This window comes from Nanorana parkeri, unplaced genomic scaffold (genome assembly GCF_000935625.1).
Source record: "Nanorana parkeri isolate BGI_ZX_2015 unplaced genomic scaffold, ASM93562v1 scaffold2016, whole genome shotgun sequence".
NCBI classification, from domain to species: domain Eukaryota; kingdom Metazoa; phylum Chordata; class Amphibia; order Anura; family Dicroglossidae; genus Nanorana; species Nanorana parkeri.
In genome coordinates, this window is record NW_017308284.1 from 28,637 (window position 1) to 46,830 (window position 18,194).

Here is an 18,194-nt window from a genome sequence, read left to right on the forward strand (position 1 = left end):
CCCCACCCACTGAAGCTAATGCGGACGTGTTGGGCCCCGCAGGCCTCGGGCTGCGCTGCGCTCTCCTTGCCCCTTAGCGCCGCGCTCCCCCGCACCCATCTCTGCAAGGCTCTGGCAGTGCGTGCGCAGCCCGTGACGTCAACAACACCTGTTCGGTGGGAGCCGCTCATTGGGTGCAGATGGTTGCGCGATCAGCTGCGTGTGCGCACCTCTAGCGGCAGATGACATGCTGCCAGATTAGCCAGCGCTCTCATCTTCAGGGTGTAGTTCTAAAGGTTCACATGAAAGTATGTCAGTCCAAAACTGGCTCTTGGTAAAGAAAAAAATGCTTGTACATCTGAAAGCTTTCCTCAATCCCTCTGGCCACACACCCTTGGGGTGACAAATTGATGGGTGATGGGTTTCCTTGCCAATCAATTTCTATTTCTCCCAAGACTGTGCCTGCATTCCCACTGCTGCAGTCCAGTAGCAGTAGCTAGGCTGTGCATGGATGGCCAACAGATCTCTGAAGATGGTAGCCACAATAAAGTATATCTCTGGGCAAACAAAACACCTTCACTTGCAGTGGGGCTACTACACCTGCACTGCAAGGGTTAACTGCTCATTCATGCTTAGAGTAAAGCAGTTTTACTTACCTGATCCCGGTCCCACTGGTTCTTAAAGTGACATTAAAAGTCACAATTCCCCCCCAATCCGATCATCTTCTTCCTTAACCCCTCCTACCCGCAATACCACCCCCATCTAACCCCCTTACCCACAATACCACCCCATAGACAGCTGCTAGATGCTTACCCAAAAAAGGTGGATGTTAGCACACTTGTTAGGAATCAAAGCTGCATATCAGTTTTCTCTGAGGTGCAGTGTCTAAGGTGTTGCCTTCAGAAACACCATGTCTTAGGTTGGCAAATGGCAGCTAACTCATACCCCAGGTCTCTTTTGGCTACCTCTCATAAGTTGCACTGAGTACATTGAGCTCCAAGTAACACTCAAATCTCCTTGTGGTTTAAAAGGCTAGTTAAATCTCAGCAGATCCCAAACTCTACGTCCACTCCAATCCATTCAACATTTTTTCACTTGTATTTAGGAGTCCCTCCAGCACTGATGTCAGTCTCTGATACACCGCCTACTGCTGTGTCTTCTGTGTCTTCTGTGTCCCATGGTGTCTGTCCGCGTGCATGCTGTCGGGCTGCTAGCATTGACTTACCCTGTGTCTCTCCTCTTCTCCCGGCCGAAGATCTCTACTGTGCATGCGCCCGCCCCATCATCCTTCATGTCCACCCGAGAAGCTTCAGATCATCAGACGGGAGCGAGCGGCGGAGACACAAGTCAGTAATTACCTTTTTGGTAATTTTTTTTATGTTTTTGCATATATCTACTGCTTCCTAGCAGTAGATATATGCAAAAAAACAAAAAAAACAAACGAGTTTAATCATACTTTAAAGTAGCATTAAGGTAAAAAACCCAGAGACCTTAATGCTACTTTAAAGTATGATTAAACTCTTGTTTTTTTTTCATTCTCTGCATTAGGGTAAAAACCGCCCAGCTCCTTTTTTTCTACCCCAGTCCCCCCCCACACTTACCTGTCAGCTGCGCTCATCTCCGCCGCCGGAAACGGATGCATTTCACCCTTTAATTTAATCTAGACTATGCACATTCAAGTAATGGATCATTCAGGTGGGCATCTAGACTGCAGCATCTAGATACAGCTAAACTCCACATCTGGATGCATCACCATTCTGTGCTATGACCCCATACAAACTGTGTCCTGAACCGCAAGCCCTGGACATGAACTGTCTGCATCCAGGGCTGGTCAGAAGCCCTATCCATGGTAACCACTGTTATGAACAGTTACATGCAAACAGTGGTGGTGCTGGCCATTGATATGTTCAGGGCACAAATCTGGCGGTGCGGTTGCTGGCCATGGCTGTTTGGATGCCCATCTAAATGAGCCCTTAACATACTCTGAACAAGCAGTACAAGCATTTTATATGGCAGCATAATTGCTGGCTATGGCTGTTTGCAGACAAGGTGCCATGGGGATATTTTCTTGCCAGCAGATGCCCATCTAAATGAGTCCTTTACATACTCTGAACAAGCAGTACAAGCACTTTAAAACAATCCTTAATTTGCCTATTTAGCTAAAGGCACTGTGGAGAAATTCATCTTCAAATTTCACAACAGAGCCGCTGAATTCCACTTTATTTATTTTTTCTGTGGAGGCAAAATCTTGGCAACCTGCTGATCCTCTAATGCAGGGATGGCCAAACTCTGGCCCTCCAGATGTGGTGAAACTACAAATCCCATAAAGCATCTCTCTCCGGCAATCATGTCTGTGAGAATCTTGCAAAGCCTCATGGAATTCGTAGTTCCACCACAGCTGGAGGGCCGCAGTTTGGCCATCTCTGCTCTAATGTAAACACACAGCAGCTGCTTTTAAGCTAGTGAGCCACAGAGAATAGATGGGTCCTCCATAGCCTGTCTAGGGATTTTTAGCGATCAGCTGCCCCAATAGCACTTACCACCCTCTGTGGTGACAGATAAAAGCGAGGTCCAGACTGTAGATATGATGCAGAAGAATTTTATTAAAGAACTTCTGGGAGAGAGGGTTAGGATCAGGAGCATACAGGCTGGTGTAGACTCCTTTAATTAGAGGAACACAGTAGCTGCTGCCATTCACATACTAGGAATTTTAAGCCAGATTGGGCAATCTGTGTGTGGAGCACCTGGCTGAGCAGCACTTAAACCAGAAGTCACCATTCAACTTCATCCTTGGTATCAGTAGTAGCCACTGGGACCCCAGACTCAGGCCCCAGTGTAAGCACATGGCTAGTCCCCTAGGCTTCAGGCCTAGCCAATCAGTAGCAGCCTCCCCCCAGGCAGGGCCACAGGGAGGAAGAGAGTTCTCACATGATCCACCCCAAGGATCTATCTCCTCTCCCAGCATGCAGCACTGGCCATCAACCTCCTAGTGATTGGCTAGGCCCGCAGGGGTGGCAAACTCAGGCCCTCCAGCTGTGGTGAAACTACAAATCCCATGATGCATTTGCCTCTGCAAGTCGTGCCCGTGGCTGTGAGAATCTTGCAAAGCCTCAAGGGACTTGTAGTTCCACAACAGCTGGAGGGCCGGAGTTTGCCACCCCTGGCGCTAGGGAGACATACATACTCATGACAATCCTTTATTGATTGCTCTGCCTTGTGGCCAGGGTACATCCAGCAGCAGGCAGATGCAAATGACAACAGATTGATTAGGGGAAACCAGATGAGCATAGACTATAGATCAATATCAGACTGAATACAATCTGACAATACTAAATTTAAAAAGCATTTCTGCTTACAGGCTGCTACAGCTGCTAGAAACTGACTGAAACCCAATTACATTTGAGCAATGTGTGGCTCTGTTGGCACCCCTCGGTTCGACAAAAGTTAATCTTTTCATCGACTTTTGTCAAAGGAGCCAATACGAAAATTCTTGCCCAAACAGTGACTGCAGCCAAAGCAAGGATTTTAGCAGATGCTTTCCAGACATTTTTTTCTTCCAGAGTGCTTATTAGGATGCATTAGGATGGTCTCCTTGCTATTATTCACCTGATCAGTTGAAAAAACATTGAGAAAGGTTGTGAATGAGGGTGAACCTACCCAGCAAGGACACAGACAGTCATAAAAACTTAGCAAAGGTTCCAAATGTTCCACATTCTGTTTAAAACTAAACTTTAAGGGGTAACTGCTTGTTCTGTCTAAGGCACCTTGGTAAAGGACTTTTACTTACCTGATCCCACAGGTTCGAAGACTGGAACCTGCAGCCTCTTCTCCTCCATTCCGGTGGTTGGAGGCCCTCTGACATCACCACGTCGAATGCAGGGCCCGTAGCCCCACATTATATGTGAAGATGCCAAAGGACAATCCATGAGCTGGAGTGAATGGGAGAGAGGTAAGTGCTGTTTGCCAGGGGAGCGACAATTAGATAAGTAAATGTGCATCACCCGGGTACCCTAGGCATAAACAAGCAGTTAACCCTTGGAGTGCAAGGGTAGCCCCACTGCAAAAGTACTTTTTTTGTGTGCCTGGGGAAAGGGTTTAAACTTTGGAGCATGTTAACTCCTTCAGCCAAGGAATACTCTTGCTGTTCAAAGGCACACAGAACCCATGTAGGGTACAAAAAAAAGTCCATACTCTTGTTTGACCACATTACTTTTTAAATAGAACTTACATTGGGAGAACCACAGTTCAGGACCCACAAATGGCCAATCCCAACATTCCATGCAAAACATTACCATGGTACACCTCCAATTTTTCTCTGGGAGACAAGTAAGGTGGTCCTCTGAGGCCAAACAATCTTGCACACAGCCAGAAAACACAACATCTATATAAACAAGGAGCAGGAAACAGCCCTAATCTTAGATACGTTGTAATGAAAAAGTGCAGTCACAATACCTTGTCATTAAAAAACAAATACAACAAATACAACTTTCTGAGCTGAATGAGGGACACCTTCCAGCACAATGTATGGAGGCAATAGACACCAGTTATGCAGACCATTAACAATGTATATGCCAACATTGATTGATTTATCCCAGGAGTGTCTATTTTACCATTACTTGATTATGTTTTAAAAAATATACAAACAATATAATTAAAAGATAAAGATTTTAGTGCAGAGAAACACTTTTGGTAGTTCAATGGTACCTTTTCATACATCAGACCAAAAAGGTACAACTGAGGAGGAAATTGGGACAGAAGGATTTGGTTCCAGGCGAAGGATATTCCACCACAGGAGCCGAGGGGAGAAAAAGGAGAGAACTGCAGGAGTGGGAGGGGAGAAGAAGACTGCAGGAGCGGAGAGAGAGAAGATGACTGCAGGAGCTTAGGGGAGAAGAGAACTGCAGGAGTGGAAGGTGAGAAGAGCAGGAGTGGAAGAGGAGAGAACTGGAGGAGTGGAAGGAGAGAAGAGGACTGACCACCAGAGAAATGGGGATCAGGAAAGTAAATGGAGTGGAAGGGGAGAAGAGGATTTCAGGAAGGGAGAAGAGGACTGCAGGAGTGGAGGGGAAAGAGAACTGCAGGAGTGAAAGGGCAGAAGAGGACTGCAGGAGTGGAGGGGAGAAGAGGACTGTAGGAGTGGAAGGGAAGAGGACTGCAGGAGGAGGGAAGAGAACTGCAGGAGTGGAAGGGGAGAAGAGGACTGCAGGAGCAGAAGGGGAGAAGAGAACTGCAAGAGTAGAGGGAAGAAGAGAACTGCAGGAGTGGAAGGGGAAAGAGGACTGCAGGAGTGGAGGGGAGAAAAGGACTGCAGGAATGGAAGGGAAGAGGACTGCAGGAGTGGAGGGGAGAAGAGAACTGCAGGATTGTAAGGTAGGAAGAGAAGAGGTCTGCAGGAGTGAAGGGGAGAAGAGAAGAGGACTGCAGGAGTGGAGGGGAAAAGAGGACTGCAGGAGTGGAAGAGGACTGACCACCAGAGAAATGGGGATCCGGTTAGTAAATCTGCTTTACTCCAGCCCCTAGACAAAAAGGAGCACTTGAAGTGCGGGGGGTTGCCCACTGCACCGGTATTTTTTCTTACTGTGTTACATCAAAATTAGGGAGAAAATCAGCATTCCGCACGCATCTCACACACCCGGTCCAGAAACTGACAGCTAGCAATATGATAGCATCTCCACTAGGGGGCAGCAGTGTAAGCGGAGCTCATCCTGGCTAGCCATGAAGGTGGTGAACGATTGAAGCCGCATCGGACATTTTGCTTTCGGGAAACGCTCTGCAGCATGTCTAGTGCTTTGAGCTGTTGTTCCCACTGGACATCCATCATATAATCTAAAAAAAGACAAGTTTATGCTGTATGCTTCTGTTTCCGAGTAAAACGACTCAGTGTAACAGATGCTGGCAGACACACGGAGCCCTGAGAGTTGGAATGAAAAGTTCCCCGGGACGCCCCGGAAGTGACCTCACGAAGTCCATATTGGATTTGAATTTAATGGCGGTAAGGATCGCTGCTGGGTGAGTGAATGATAATGTTATTGTTATGGGGTGCGATCCGGATATGTATACTCCCAGTCTTTCTACTATAAGATCGGGGTGCCCAGCCTGTGGTGTGCACCTCATCTACAGACAGCAGGGGTGTGTACTAAGGAGGCTGGTGCTTTGTTGTTACAGCTGACTGTCAAAATACAACTGTCAGATGTTTATGTTACAAGGACCTCTTTGTTTATCTGTGCTATTCATAAAGTACAACTCAAGCCAAAGGGTTTTTGTTTAGTTTTGTTTGGAGTGGAGAGGGATTATATTATGTCAGGTTTTTATTGCTGTCTGTGTCCTTGTAAGGCACAGTCCCTACCTATTTATCCTGGTGCCTGACAGTCACTTAAACTGGCCATCTACTATGTGAATTTCGGATGTTTCTCAAGAATTTGCACAGTGGGTGCTGCTGATGACACCCTTTCGGCTGGCATCCTTCGGACAGCTGATCAAAGGAGCCAGTTGGAAAATCTACAGGTACTCGGTTGGCGTCTGCTGGCGGAATACAAAGGAAGTAGCAAGTGATTCATTTGTCAACGCTTTTAACCACTTGATGTCCGGAGCATTTTCTTACTTTTTGCGCACACATGATAAAATATACATTTGTTGGCTAGAAAACAGCTCCAGACCCCCAAACAATGATATATGTTCTGAAAGCAGAGGCCCTGTAGAATAATGCTGGTTGCAATTTGTTAAGTCGCACGGTATTTGCGCAAATGTTTATCAAACACGTATTTTTTGGATAAAATACACTAAATTAAAATTGAGTGCACAGAAACATAATACCCGATTTTTTTGCAAAATATGAAAGACTGGGTCACGTCGGGTAAATAAATGAAAAAGATACCTTATCGCACTCCTTACCGGAAAAAAGGGGGGATGAGGTGCTCGTTGTGATCGCGGATGGCGCCGCCACTCAGTACAAAATGGATAGATGTCACCAGCATTGCTGAGCCTGATAAAGGGGATCCTGCGTGGCCCAGAAAGCACTAGTGTTGATGACATGACAAGACTGTAAGAGTGACACCGGAAGTGATGTAATACACATCACTTCCGGGTCCAGTGATCGGAAGAGAGATCAGCGGCTGGAAGCAGGGCGCCGCACGGTACAAACGATCCGGCGGCTGTATAGATCGCTTGTACATTAACAGCCATCGCTGGCTGTTAAAAATGACACCAATAACACGGCTGCTGCAGCATAAATATATATAAATATAGGTATGGCCAACTTTAAAGTAAAAAAAATAACCCTGAAATTTCAGTAGAACAGGAAGAGATGGTATTTCCTCCAGTGGGGAAACTAGTTCTGGTGACCTTGCTGCCCACCAGGGATTTCCCTTGCAGCTTTCAACAGGAAGTGAAAGGAAATCTCCCCAATGAGACACAGAGGGCATTCATGTACATGTAAGAATATTTTTGACAGAAGTGATTTTGCATGTCCCTTCTGTCAAAAATCCCTGCCTCCCAGCAATTTTATATTCATGGATTATTTTTTTTTTACTTCCGTTTTCAGCTGGCCGTCCTGCAAACATCTACATACGGTACAAAGATGAAATACATACAAGACCCCATTCACACTTGCGATTGCCGCGGTCTCACAAATTGCTCCTTGAGACTCGTGCGGGCAGGAAGTGGCCATACACTTTACAACCCTCGCAAGACTTTTGTCTTGCGAGGGGTGTTAAGTAATTTTAAAAAACGTACGATCTGCCCATCTTGGACAGGCAGATTGTACTTGCAATCATCGCAAGCCCGCCCCCCTGAGGGGCGGGCTTCTGATGACTGCAATGCTGAACGGGCAGTGTGCGCGCACCGGCCCGTTCGGCAGTTGTCGAACAAGCAGGCCACTAACCCGGCGAGAATCGGAAGATTCTCGTCGGATTTTCCAGCCTGCTTGTTCGACGGAAGACGTGCGACCGTACAGTAGAAACGGTCGCATGCCTTCCATACACTTTGCGATTATCGTACGATCGCAGGATTTCCCGCGATTCTTGTACGATCCTCGTACAGTGTATGGGTACCTTTATGCAAAGCAATGACTGCCTGTGGCCATTCACAGTTAATCAGACATGCTGCAATTACTTGCAGATTATCGTCTCTGGACACAAACAGTTTGCGTCCAGGGACCATCACCCGCAGTAATTGCTGTCTGCATGGGTGTCATGGAGCAATTCATGAGACTGCCCAAATCTCAAGTGTGAATGGGGCCTAGAGGAGCTGTTTTTGACTTCCATCCAGTCTTTAAAATGGCACTGCCATTTTAGAATCAAGAAGGCTGCCACTGCTGACCATTCCTTGTAAATGTTCTAGTTACCTGGCAGTCATGTTGTTGCCTTGGCCTCCATGCTTCTTGAGTCACTGACCAGGAACAAGTGTGTGTGTGTGTGTATATAGATATATATATATATATAGAGATCCCCTCTAAGGGCCCATTCCCACCAGATGCAGTGCGCTGCGGGCCGATTCCGGCCAGAAACGCACTGCCTCGCATTCCGGCCGGCTCACTTTTTTGCGGGGCAGGAGGGGCTGCAATGCAATCGGCCGCACTGGATCGCAAAGCACTTTATGTCTGCGGTCCGGTCCGATCAAAATGCTGCAAGCACTATTTTCATCGAACCGGACTGCCTTGTTATCCCGTGCAGCCGATTGCATTGCAGCCGGAGGGCGTGGTTACGGTGCCATTCACTTCAATGGCGGCCACGCCCCCTCCTGTCCCACAAAAAAGTGAGCCGGCCGCAATGCGAGGCAGTGCGTTTCTGGCCAGAATCGGGCCGAAACGCACTGCAGCTGATGTGAATGGTCTCTTAAGATGGCTAGACATCTCACCCTCGTTCAATTTTCGTTTCAAACAGCCCATCATGCACAGTTCAATGTAGTTCGCAATTAATGTTCCCCAGCACCACTAACTGGCCGATTTTCATAGATCGAAAGAACAGGTTTTCGTTTGAGCACGTGCAGTTTTCATTTTGAGATTTTTGTTGTACAACACCACTAACACGTCAATTGTGGTCCAACTAGACAAAAATCTTCCTGATCCGCACGCTTGTTTTGGTTTGGTAACTCAGTCTTGAGGCTACTGGGTCAACATAACAGTTAGGCAACTAGCATTTGTAGTTACTTTGGAAATGTGAGTTCAGTGTTTATATGCTTGCAGGAGTGGAAAGCACAAATATTACCTCTTCACTGTGCTGTTCCTCATTTATTGTCCAATCAACATGCTGGACGTGTCTCATAGAGCCAACTGTGCTTTTTAACTGCATCAAAGGTTGGGGTCCTGGTTGGGCTGTCTGGAAGGTGTGCTTGGATCGCAAGCCTGTCTAAACAGAATTACATATCCTTTGGTAGATAGACCGCTCACTAGCATGTATTTAAAGTGTTGAGTTCTGCTTTAATGAGTAGTGATTTTGCTATTTTTTCTTAACCCATTCACATCATCAACATGGTAACATATACTTTCAAAACTACAACAGTTAAGAACAAAAAAAACAAAAAAATAGTGTGGTGGTGTTGCCTCTTTTTATCTAGGGTGATATTGACCATAAACATTTGTATAACATATTCATTGCATTTGTAATTTCAGAAATGTTGAAATTCAAGTTCGGACCACGCGGGGGAACTGATTCCATATCTTCCGAGCCCATTACTAGTAGGGCTGCGCGACTCAACAGCTTTTTTCAGGTGCCAAACTTATCCTTTTACTGAAACGTCTTTAACTACTGTATGTAAAGTTTTTTTTACGTTTTAGAATAAACTATAGTGTTATTTTTAGCCATAACATTGTGCAGATCTAATAAATTTCACTTTTGGTTATGGCAATTATATAACTTATGATAAATATAGTTACATAGTATTTGAGGTTGAATAAAGACACAGGTCCATCAAGTTCAACCTTTGTGTGTCTGTATGTGATTGTGTTAGTGTGTGTGTGTGTGTGTGTGTGTGTGTACACGAGTCCCTGTGTGGTCTAGTTTAATATAAATATATAATATGAATGGAATATTGAAAGAGAAAAAGAAAATTTTGGGTCACAGGAGTACATCTGTGATCCAAAGTCAGCATCTAGCAGGCTGTAGCTGGAAACAATCTTGATGTATTGTCGGGATCCACCCTGCTGCCTGACTGACAGCTGGCTCTGCCTCTCTAGATCCAGAGCCAGCTGTGCCCACCCCCTCCTCTGTCTGTCCCTCCAATGAGCTCTGGAGCAACAGAGAGAGGGGAGAATCCCTGCGGCAAGCGTTGACTGGAAGTCCCTGCAGGGAGAAGACCATAAGCTAAGCGATCAGCGGTTTGTGATCGCTGTCGATGTATAGAATCGACATGTGACAGCTGCAGTGTCCCACACCAGCTCTAAGTATTGAGAAATGTAAATTTTACTCTCCCAATACTTCTACTTTAAGCTGACTAAATATTCACTCTGCAGTTCAGTGAATGCATAAAGGTGGTACACCGCGCTAGTAGTAGAACTAACAATAAATACATTCCTAAAGTGGGAAAGCTGCAGTGCTAATAAATATAGTGATAATAGGTGAATAATGATATACCGCGCTATTAATCTGTAGCGCTCACCCCCCCCGAAAGGAGTAGGTGAATATGAAATAGAGCTCTCCTATCTGTTTTGCCAGCCACTGGCCCCTTTCTCAGCTCTAGCAACACCGACACTCCGGAACAGAACAGGCTTGAGTCCTACGGTCTTTTTAGCGTTCACGGTCCTGTAAGAGCGACCAGTAGTATGTAGTAGCACAGAGAACAGCCAGGAATAGTCCAGGACCTTGAAAGAGAACTGTCACAGGACTTGTAGTGCACCAACTGGCTTCTCTTCAGTAAAGTACCTGAGAATAGGGTGAGTGATCTCTTACAGGGTTCCAGATGGTAGCTTTCACCAGCTCCTCTGCGGCACTCCTCAATAAGCAGATTCCACCTCCAGCCCAGCTTCCATCAGGTTCCTTTCCAGTAGCATCTAAAGTCTCTGGGCCCCCAGCATCTGCCACATGCTGAGGCCTAGGCCAGGCATCTGTAGCACACAGACCTCCTCCCAGGGAGGGCCCCAGGGGAGAGAGAGTGTTCTGCAAGGTGTCCCCAAACCTTTTATCACCTTCCTTCAGATTATAGTCCAGATATACACTAAATTCAGTAGTGACATAGCAGAGGGCGCTACAGATCCAATCTAAAAATGCAAATTAATAATCCCAAATAAAATGGTGCGAATATTAAATATTACAAAAAGAAAATTGCCCTAGAACATAAACAGTGTAACCAAGTAGAGTACATAAAAAACAAAACTAATAGTCCATAATAATATACAAATTCTCATAAATATCCTAATAGAACGTGACAAAATCATCCACAGTGTTCGTGTAAAAAAAATGAAAAAAATCCACCCACCAGACTAATAAAACACAAAATTTCAATAAGTCATAAAGAAAAAAAACAACCGTGGGCAGCATATATAAGAGGATAATAAGTGATCTTTATAAAATCATCTGGTCCAAAAAGATCCTTCAAGCAATTCCTCCAAGATATTAGGCAAATAAATCCAGATCTCTCGATGATTCATATAAATCAGAATGGCGGGCAGTACACACAAGGAGATGATGAGCGATCCTCAGATAAACGGAAAAGCTATTCCTCCAAGATGCCACACAGGAACATCAGGTACCCAAAAAAGAAAGAACTGCAATAGTAAAGTACATCACATCAAGTTTTCAGGTGCCCATACACGTTACAACCCTCGCAAGATTTTTGTCTTGCAAGGGTTGTAAAGTACTTTAAAAAACGTACGATCTGCCCATCTTGGACAGGCAGATCGTACTTGCGATCATCGCAAGCTCGCCCCCCTGAGGGGCGGGCTTCCGATGACTGCAATGCTGAACGGGCATGATTCAAACCAGCCGAAAATCGTACAATTCTCGGCTGGTTTTCGAACATGCTCGAAATACAAAAGTCGTGCGACCGTACAGTAGGAACGGTCGCACGCCTTCCATACACTGCACAATTCTCGTACGATCGCGGGATTTCCCGCGATTCTCATACGAGAATCATCCTATTAATTTCATGTTTCTGTATTGTAAACCTAAACTGAATGAGAATAAGCAATTGATTCTGCCATCCATCCAGCATGCCATTCCCCCTGCCAGGCTCCTGTACTGACAAGCGTGCTGCTGTCAAAATTCTCAAAATAGTGACTGCGGCTGTTTGGCCGAGATTTTTCAAACTGGCTCCTTTGACAGAAGATGATTGAAAAACTTGAATGAGGAGGGTTGGGGTGGCCTTGACCAGTGAATGGCCAGCTTTAGTATATGACCCTGGGCTGGTGTGAACTAATTAGTGTGATTTTATCAAGGGATATTATTAAAAGCAGCAACTTAATTACGTGGTAAAATTCTTGACTATATGCTTGGGATTAAATCCACCCACCACTTTTCACAGCAGATAGAAAAAGCTTCTTATTTAAATGGTAATTTCCATGATCAGAACATAAATGCACAGTGCAGTAAACAGAGCTTGGTTAAAAACAAGTTGGATTGAATCTCACAGTACTCTGCTCTATGAAAAGACATTTATTATTTTGCAGCAAACGTACTCTCCCAGGCAGCGAACAGTGAAACTGAGGAACAAACCAATACTCCTTAATTAGCCTACACTATTATGTAGGTGTTATGTGTAGAGCTGCAGCTAACGATTATTTTCAAAATTGATTAGTTAGCCGATTATTAAGTTCGATTAATCGGTTAATCGGATAGTCACTCTGTGGTTGTGTTCATTGTTGGGTGACAGTGAGGTGAACAAGGTCCCCAGAGACGTACCGTATATACTCGAGTATAAGCCGTCCCGAATATAAGCCGAGGTACCTCATTTTACCACAAAAAACTGGGAAAAAATATTGACTCGAGTATAAGCCGAGGGTGGGAAATGAGGCAGCTACTGGTAAATGTACAAAATGAAGATAGATACCAATAAAATTACATACATTTTTTTTAAAAAGAAAAACAATAACCTAGCTCTGTAAGTGAAAAAGGGGGTACAGGGCTACATATCATGTACTACGGATCATTTAACCCATTCATATTAGCAGAGGATAATTGTAAATCTATTGTTCAGTGCATTCTATATGTAGTATATAGTACATGTACATATAGAGTGCCTGCAACAATACATTTACAATGATCCTCTGCTAACATGAATGGGTTAAATGATCCATAGTACAGGGAACCAGCTCGAGACGCTGACTCGAGTATAAGCCGAGGGGGGGCACTTTTCAGCACAAAAAATGGGCTGAAAAACTCGGCTTATACTCGAGTATATACGGTATGTTCTTCTTTTAGTTTCCACATTTGTCAATATACAGATAAGTTTCTTCCTGCGCAAAACTCATTAACATGCATGGTGCTTTTGTGTGATCTGCACATAAAGATGTAATGGTTTGAACACAATTAAACTAGGCTACTGCAAAAATTACCAAGGAAACAGATGCTGACACTGGTCAACAGTTTAAAAATATCTTAAAGTTGTGACGCGTAGCTAGCACCAAAGTGAATGTATTTAAGTCTTTATTGTAAAGGCAGTCACATACAAAAAGTATAAAACTACACTTGATATGTCTAACAAAATTGTTTAAGGTGCTCAAGCCAAGAGACATAACAAATGGTAATTCAGCCGGAATTTTTTATGCATCTTATCACTGGAAATGATAGTAAATTAGGTAACAACATTCAGCGAGAAAATGCTACGTCTTAACAATGTAGTGGACCAGTAAGAAGATCATGGTCTCAAAAATGTTGAATAATCTTTATTTGAAGTGTTTTCTTTACATTTATTTATTTATTTTTGGATATAGTGGGGAAGGGCAAGACCCGCAACTTTTTATTGCTGGCTGTGTTCCCTTTTGGGAGATATACCCCTCTGCTTGTACTGATGATCATTGACACCAAGAAAGAATGTGAGAGGAAATCCCCAGAACAAGAAATAATGGAAAAACTTTCAATGGTAACATCTGTTCCAGGGACAACTGTCTATGCGGGGAATTCCCCTTACTTTGGGAGATTTCCTCTAACTTTCTATTGTGCCTCTCTCACAGAAAGTAAAGGGGGATTGCCCAATGTTACACAGACGGCAAAAATAAACTGGCAGGGGTTCTAATCCTTCCCTTCTCTATGCAGAAGCTACAAAATAAGTTTTGGCTCTACATACGCTTTAGGGATCTGCGTTACTTAAAGAAGAACTCTGGTGAAAATTAATCCTTGCAGTGGGGCTACCCCTGGACTGCAAGGGTTAAATGCTTATTTTGGTCTAGGAAGGAAGATGAACAAAGTTATACTCAACTAATTCTCTCAGCCAGCACACTCTAAAGCTGGCCATACACTCAAGCTTGTACGATCTGCCCATCTTGGACAGGCAGATCGTACTTGGGATCATCGCAAGCCCGCCCCGCTGAGAGGCGGGCTTCCGATGACTCCAATGCGGCACGGGCAGTGTGTGCTTGCACACACTGGCCCGTGCGGCATTTGTCTCCCAAGAACGCCACTAACCCGCCGACAATCGTACGGGTTTTCGAGCCTGCTCGGGAGACAAAAGACGTGGGACCGTACAGTGGAAACGGTCGCACGCCTTCCATACACCTGCCTATTATCGTACGATCGCTGGATTTCCCGCGATTATCATACGATGATCGGCAGGTGTATGGGCACCTTTAGACTGATCCCTGGAGCCTTTCTCCCCCTCCGTTGCAGCGGTCCTATAAATCATCATGTTCTATACACAGTGGGGGAATTTATCATAGCAATTGCGAGTGCTTGAACTCGCATATGGTCTCATGGGATATATTTGCGCCAGATTTATGTTTTTAGTGTAAATAGACTCCAGGAAAGAAGACTCACAGCATCAGGCAAAAAGCTTAAAGGAGAACTATGAGGTGAGTGAGAATCACTCATCCTCATAGTCCGAGCCGACGTGATGTGAGGACATAGGACATTCCATTACTACAGTGTAGCAGGAGAGAGGCTGGAGGGAGTGCTGTCACAGCTGGCCAACTCCGAGGATCGGGTGAGTATAGCCTTGTTATTTTCCTCCCTAGACCAAAATGAACAGTTAACCCTTACAAAGCGGAGGTAGCTTCACTGCAAGGGTTAATAATAATTCTTCCCAGAGTTCTGCTTTAAGAACAAAGCATTGAGATTCATCAAGTTAAAACCCCCTTCTCGAAGACAAAGAAACAAAGTGTATCGGCTACAAAAGGTCTGCAGTCCCCAGTATTCCCAGATGTTCTTCTACCCAGTACCAATTGAATCTGACTTGGCTTCAAACTTTAAAGACATTAAAGAGGTATAAATGGACGTGCTTGCTGGTAACTGTGTGATAGATCCAGTTTCAATCCTTTGCCTGTCCTGAAGACAGGTTCTTATGCATTCCCTTAATATACCCTTTTGTAAAAGTACGCTATTCTGAAAAAAAAATGGAATACTCTCAAATAAGCAACTAGGCGCAGGCCCTGACAGGTGGGTGTTGCAGCTTGCTATTATTTAAAAAGAAAAAAAACAACTTCACTCACCCCATATAGGTAAAGAACACCTTTGTGGAGTATAATATTATAGTCTTAAGCTCACCATAAACATTTACAATCTGACCATACAATCTCTGTACAAACCGATTCAGATCTACCAAAACTATGTGAATTGGGGCCTACCTAAACCATCCAATCAGTTTACAGCAGGCCCTTGTTGGTAGATCTAAAGAAGAATGTACAATCAGATTGCAATGTGTGTGTGTTGAGCTTTAAACATAAGTTTCTCTCCCGTTCATTGAAGGACACAGGCAACAGATCGTAGATCCTGAATGGTAGGGTAATATCGCCACCTGCAGGAGAAGGACGCTAGGCACAAAACTAAAGACCAATTACAGCCTAGGGGCGGCCCCTGCCGGTGGCCAAACCCCCCACCTGCTGACAAGTCTCCAGTTTTTTGCCTAGCGTCAGGAGTAAGGAGCTAAAAATTTTTCTCTGGAGAATTTTTTTCCTTTCTTCCGTTTGATTTGATTTTTCTTCTAGCAAGTGTCCCCAGGGCGACAGGCTGGATGACACTGCTTGTTACAGCCTTATGTTTACAATACCAGCATATGACAGAGGACAGTCGGAGAAAAACTTCCATACCATGCAGTAATTCACTTGGTCTGTGGCAATCCCATGCAATGTCTGTTTTGTGTTAAGAAGGGGTGGGATAAATGCTTTAAGTAAACCCGTTCTGAGATAAATAGTGAGCCTCTCATTGCTGACCTTTTGAATATTCTAATTGCTTGCCTGTCCTGTAAAGGCAGTGACGTAGAACAAATGAAATCAGGAAAGTTAGAAGATCTTATCTCCATGCTGGGTCAGTAAAGTATTGAAGCAGAACTACACTCCTGACAAAGATGCCATCTTGGCCTCTCTTTGGATTGCAGTTGCCATTGTGGTGCACATGTGGTTCAGTTGAGAGCTGAAATAAGCACAATGACAACAATTGGCATTTCTTAAAAGAGAACTCTAGCCAAACCTTTTTTTTTTTTTTAACTAATGTACTCCTGTGACCCAAAGTCAGCATATAACTACTGCCTGCTATTTGTTGACAGCACAGAGGTGCGCTGCAGCTGGGAAAGATCCCAACAATATTTTCGGGGTCCATCCCGCTGCCTGATTGACAGCTGGCTCTGCCTCTGTAGAGGCAGAGCCAGCTGTATTCGCCCACTTTCCAAGAACTGGAGGAACAGATAGGGGAAGGGGGAATTCTTGCGGGGCAGTCACCGTTCTCTGCAGGGAAAAGTGGTGAGCTGAGTGATCAGCGGATTGTGATGGCTCAGTTCTCGAGCTATGGAGTGGGTGTGTGACAGCTGCAGTGTCACAAGCCGACTCAAGCTATTGGAAAGAAGATATTTTACTCTCCCAATAGTTTTCCTTTAATAGTAAATGTTTGGGAGACCATTTAATTTGTGGGTAAAGTTCCTCTTGAAGCAGGAAAGTTTTCATGACAGCCAGACAGCTGTTCAACATTTCCAGGCGGAGGTCAGCAGTGGCAGCCACTGTATGCAGGTCTATTTAAAGGAAACATTGCTTTGTATATAATCATTTTGCTAATTTTTTTTAGGGAAGGTCATCATGTGTAGTTCAACAACAGCTGTCAGCCCTCAGCAGAGAAGGACTTCTAGATTCCCTATTTGTACTCTTCGAAGAATGCAACAGCCCGGCCTTAATGAAGATCAAACATGTAGCAAACTTTGTCAAAAAATGTAAGGTTCACTATGGTTTACCTTTGCTTTATTTGGGATTGTGGTCAGTAATGTATTTCGGAAATCAGGTAGTTGCTTTTCTGCATTCTGGGTTTCTGTTCACCATACTATAGGAAGAGTTTCTATTATTTTAACGTTGGAGACCCTGTCACCAGCTTGCAGGTAACTGTGCAGAAAAGTCAAGTATTTTAAGTTGAAAGTTGAAAAAAAATTCTGGGAGGCAATTCTTTCCCCTAGTGATTTTTTAATTTTTTTTCTGTAAACACTGCACGACTCATGTGCCATGCCGTGTACACATTCAGCTCATTCATGGCATTTCTAAGATGCTGTGAAAGGGCCTGATGCTAGGAAGGATGCAAGTCCTGTGTGCATGCACAGGAGTTACATCGTTCGTGGACACCCAATGGCCGAGGAGGACCCGGAAATGGTGGCATGGGACAGTCGCCGCACAGCCATGGGGGAGGATATACTTGTAAGGTACGTGTGCCAAAATGTCAACATTATGGCAAATCTTCAACCAGCACACAGTGGTTACTTCAAATTCTTCTTTTCATAAAATATATTTTTATTAAATATATTCTTTCCATAAAATATATATTTTATAAATTTAATTGCAATGAATTGAACTTGCTAGCCCAACCTTCTCTCTGTGCACAGAGTCCTCTTTTCTTCTGGGAGTTTCTGATTACTCTTTAGCATCTTTGCCCCTCTCCTCACCTCCCTACACAACCTCTCATGTAGCTGCCGGGGCAGGAATGAAGGAAAATACTCTGAGGCTGTCCAAGATGCTTACACCGAGCAGCAGTCTCAGGGCTCAGGGCTTTTAGCTGTCTACTCAAGGGAGGCTTTTACAGGTAAATAACATACAGTACATGTTATACAGTACATTCATTGCACATATAATCTTATGGGAAATCTTTTGTAGAAATAGGTGACCT

General features: G+C 44.5%; 1 protein-coding gene across 1 annotated transcript in view; it reads left to right on the top strand.

The window, feature by feature from the left end:
- The first annotated feature begins 5,960 nt into the window (after positions 1 to 5,960).
- The window catches only part of CIT (citron rho-interacting serine/threonine kinase), a 114,821-nt gene continuing 102,587 nt past the window's right edge, over positions 5,961 to 18,194 (top strand). The window contains exons 1-3 of the mRNA XM_018572389.1: positions 5,961 to 5,988; positions 9,587 to 9,684; positions 17,115 to 17,256. Coding sequence (XP_018427891.1) covers positions 9,589 to 9,684; positions 17,115 to 17,256 — 238 coding nt within the window. The 5' untranslated portion in view covers positions 5,961 to 5,988; positions 9,587 to 9,588. The remainder of the gene's footprint in view (positions 5,989 to 9,586; positions 9,685 to 17,114; positions 17,257 to 18,194) is intronic.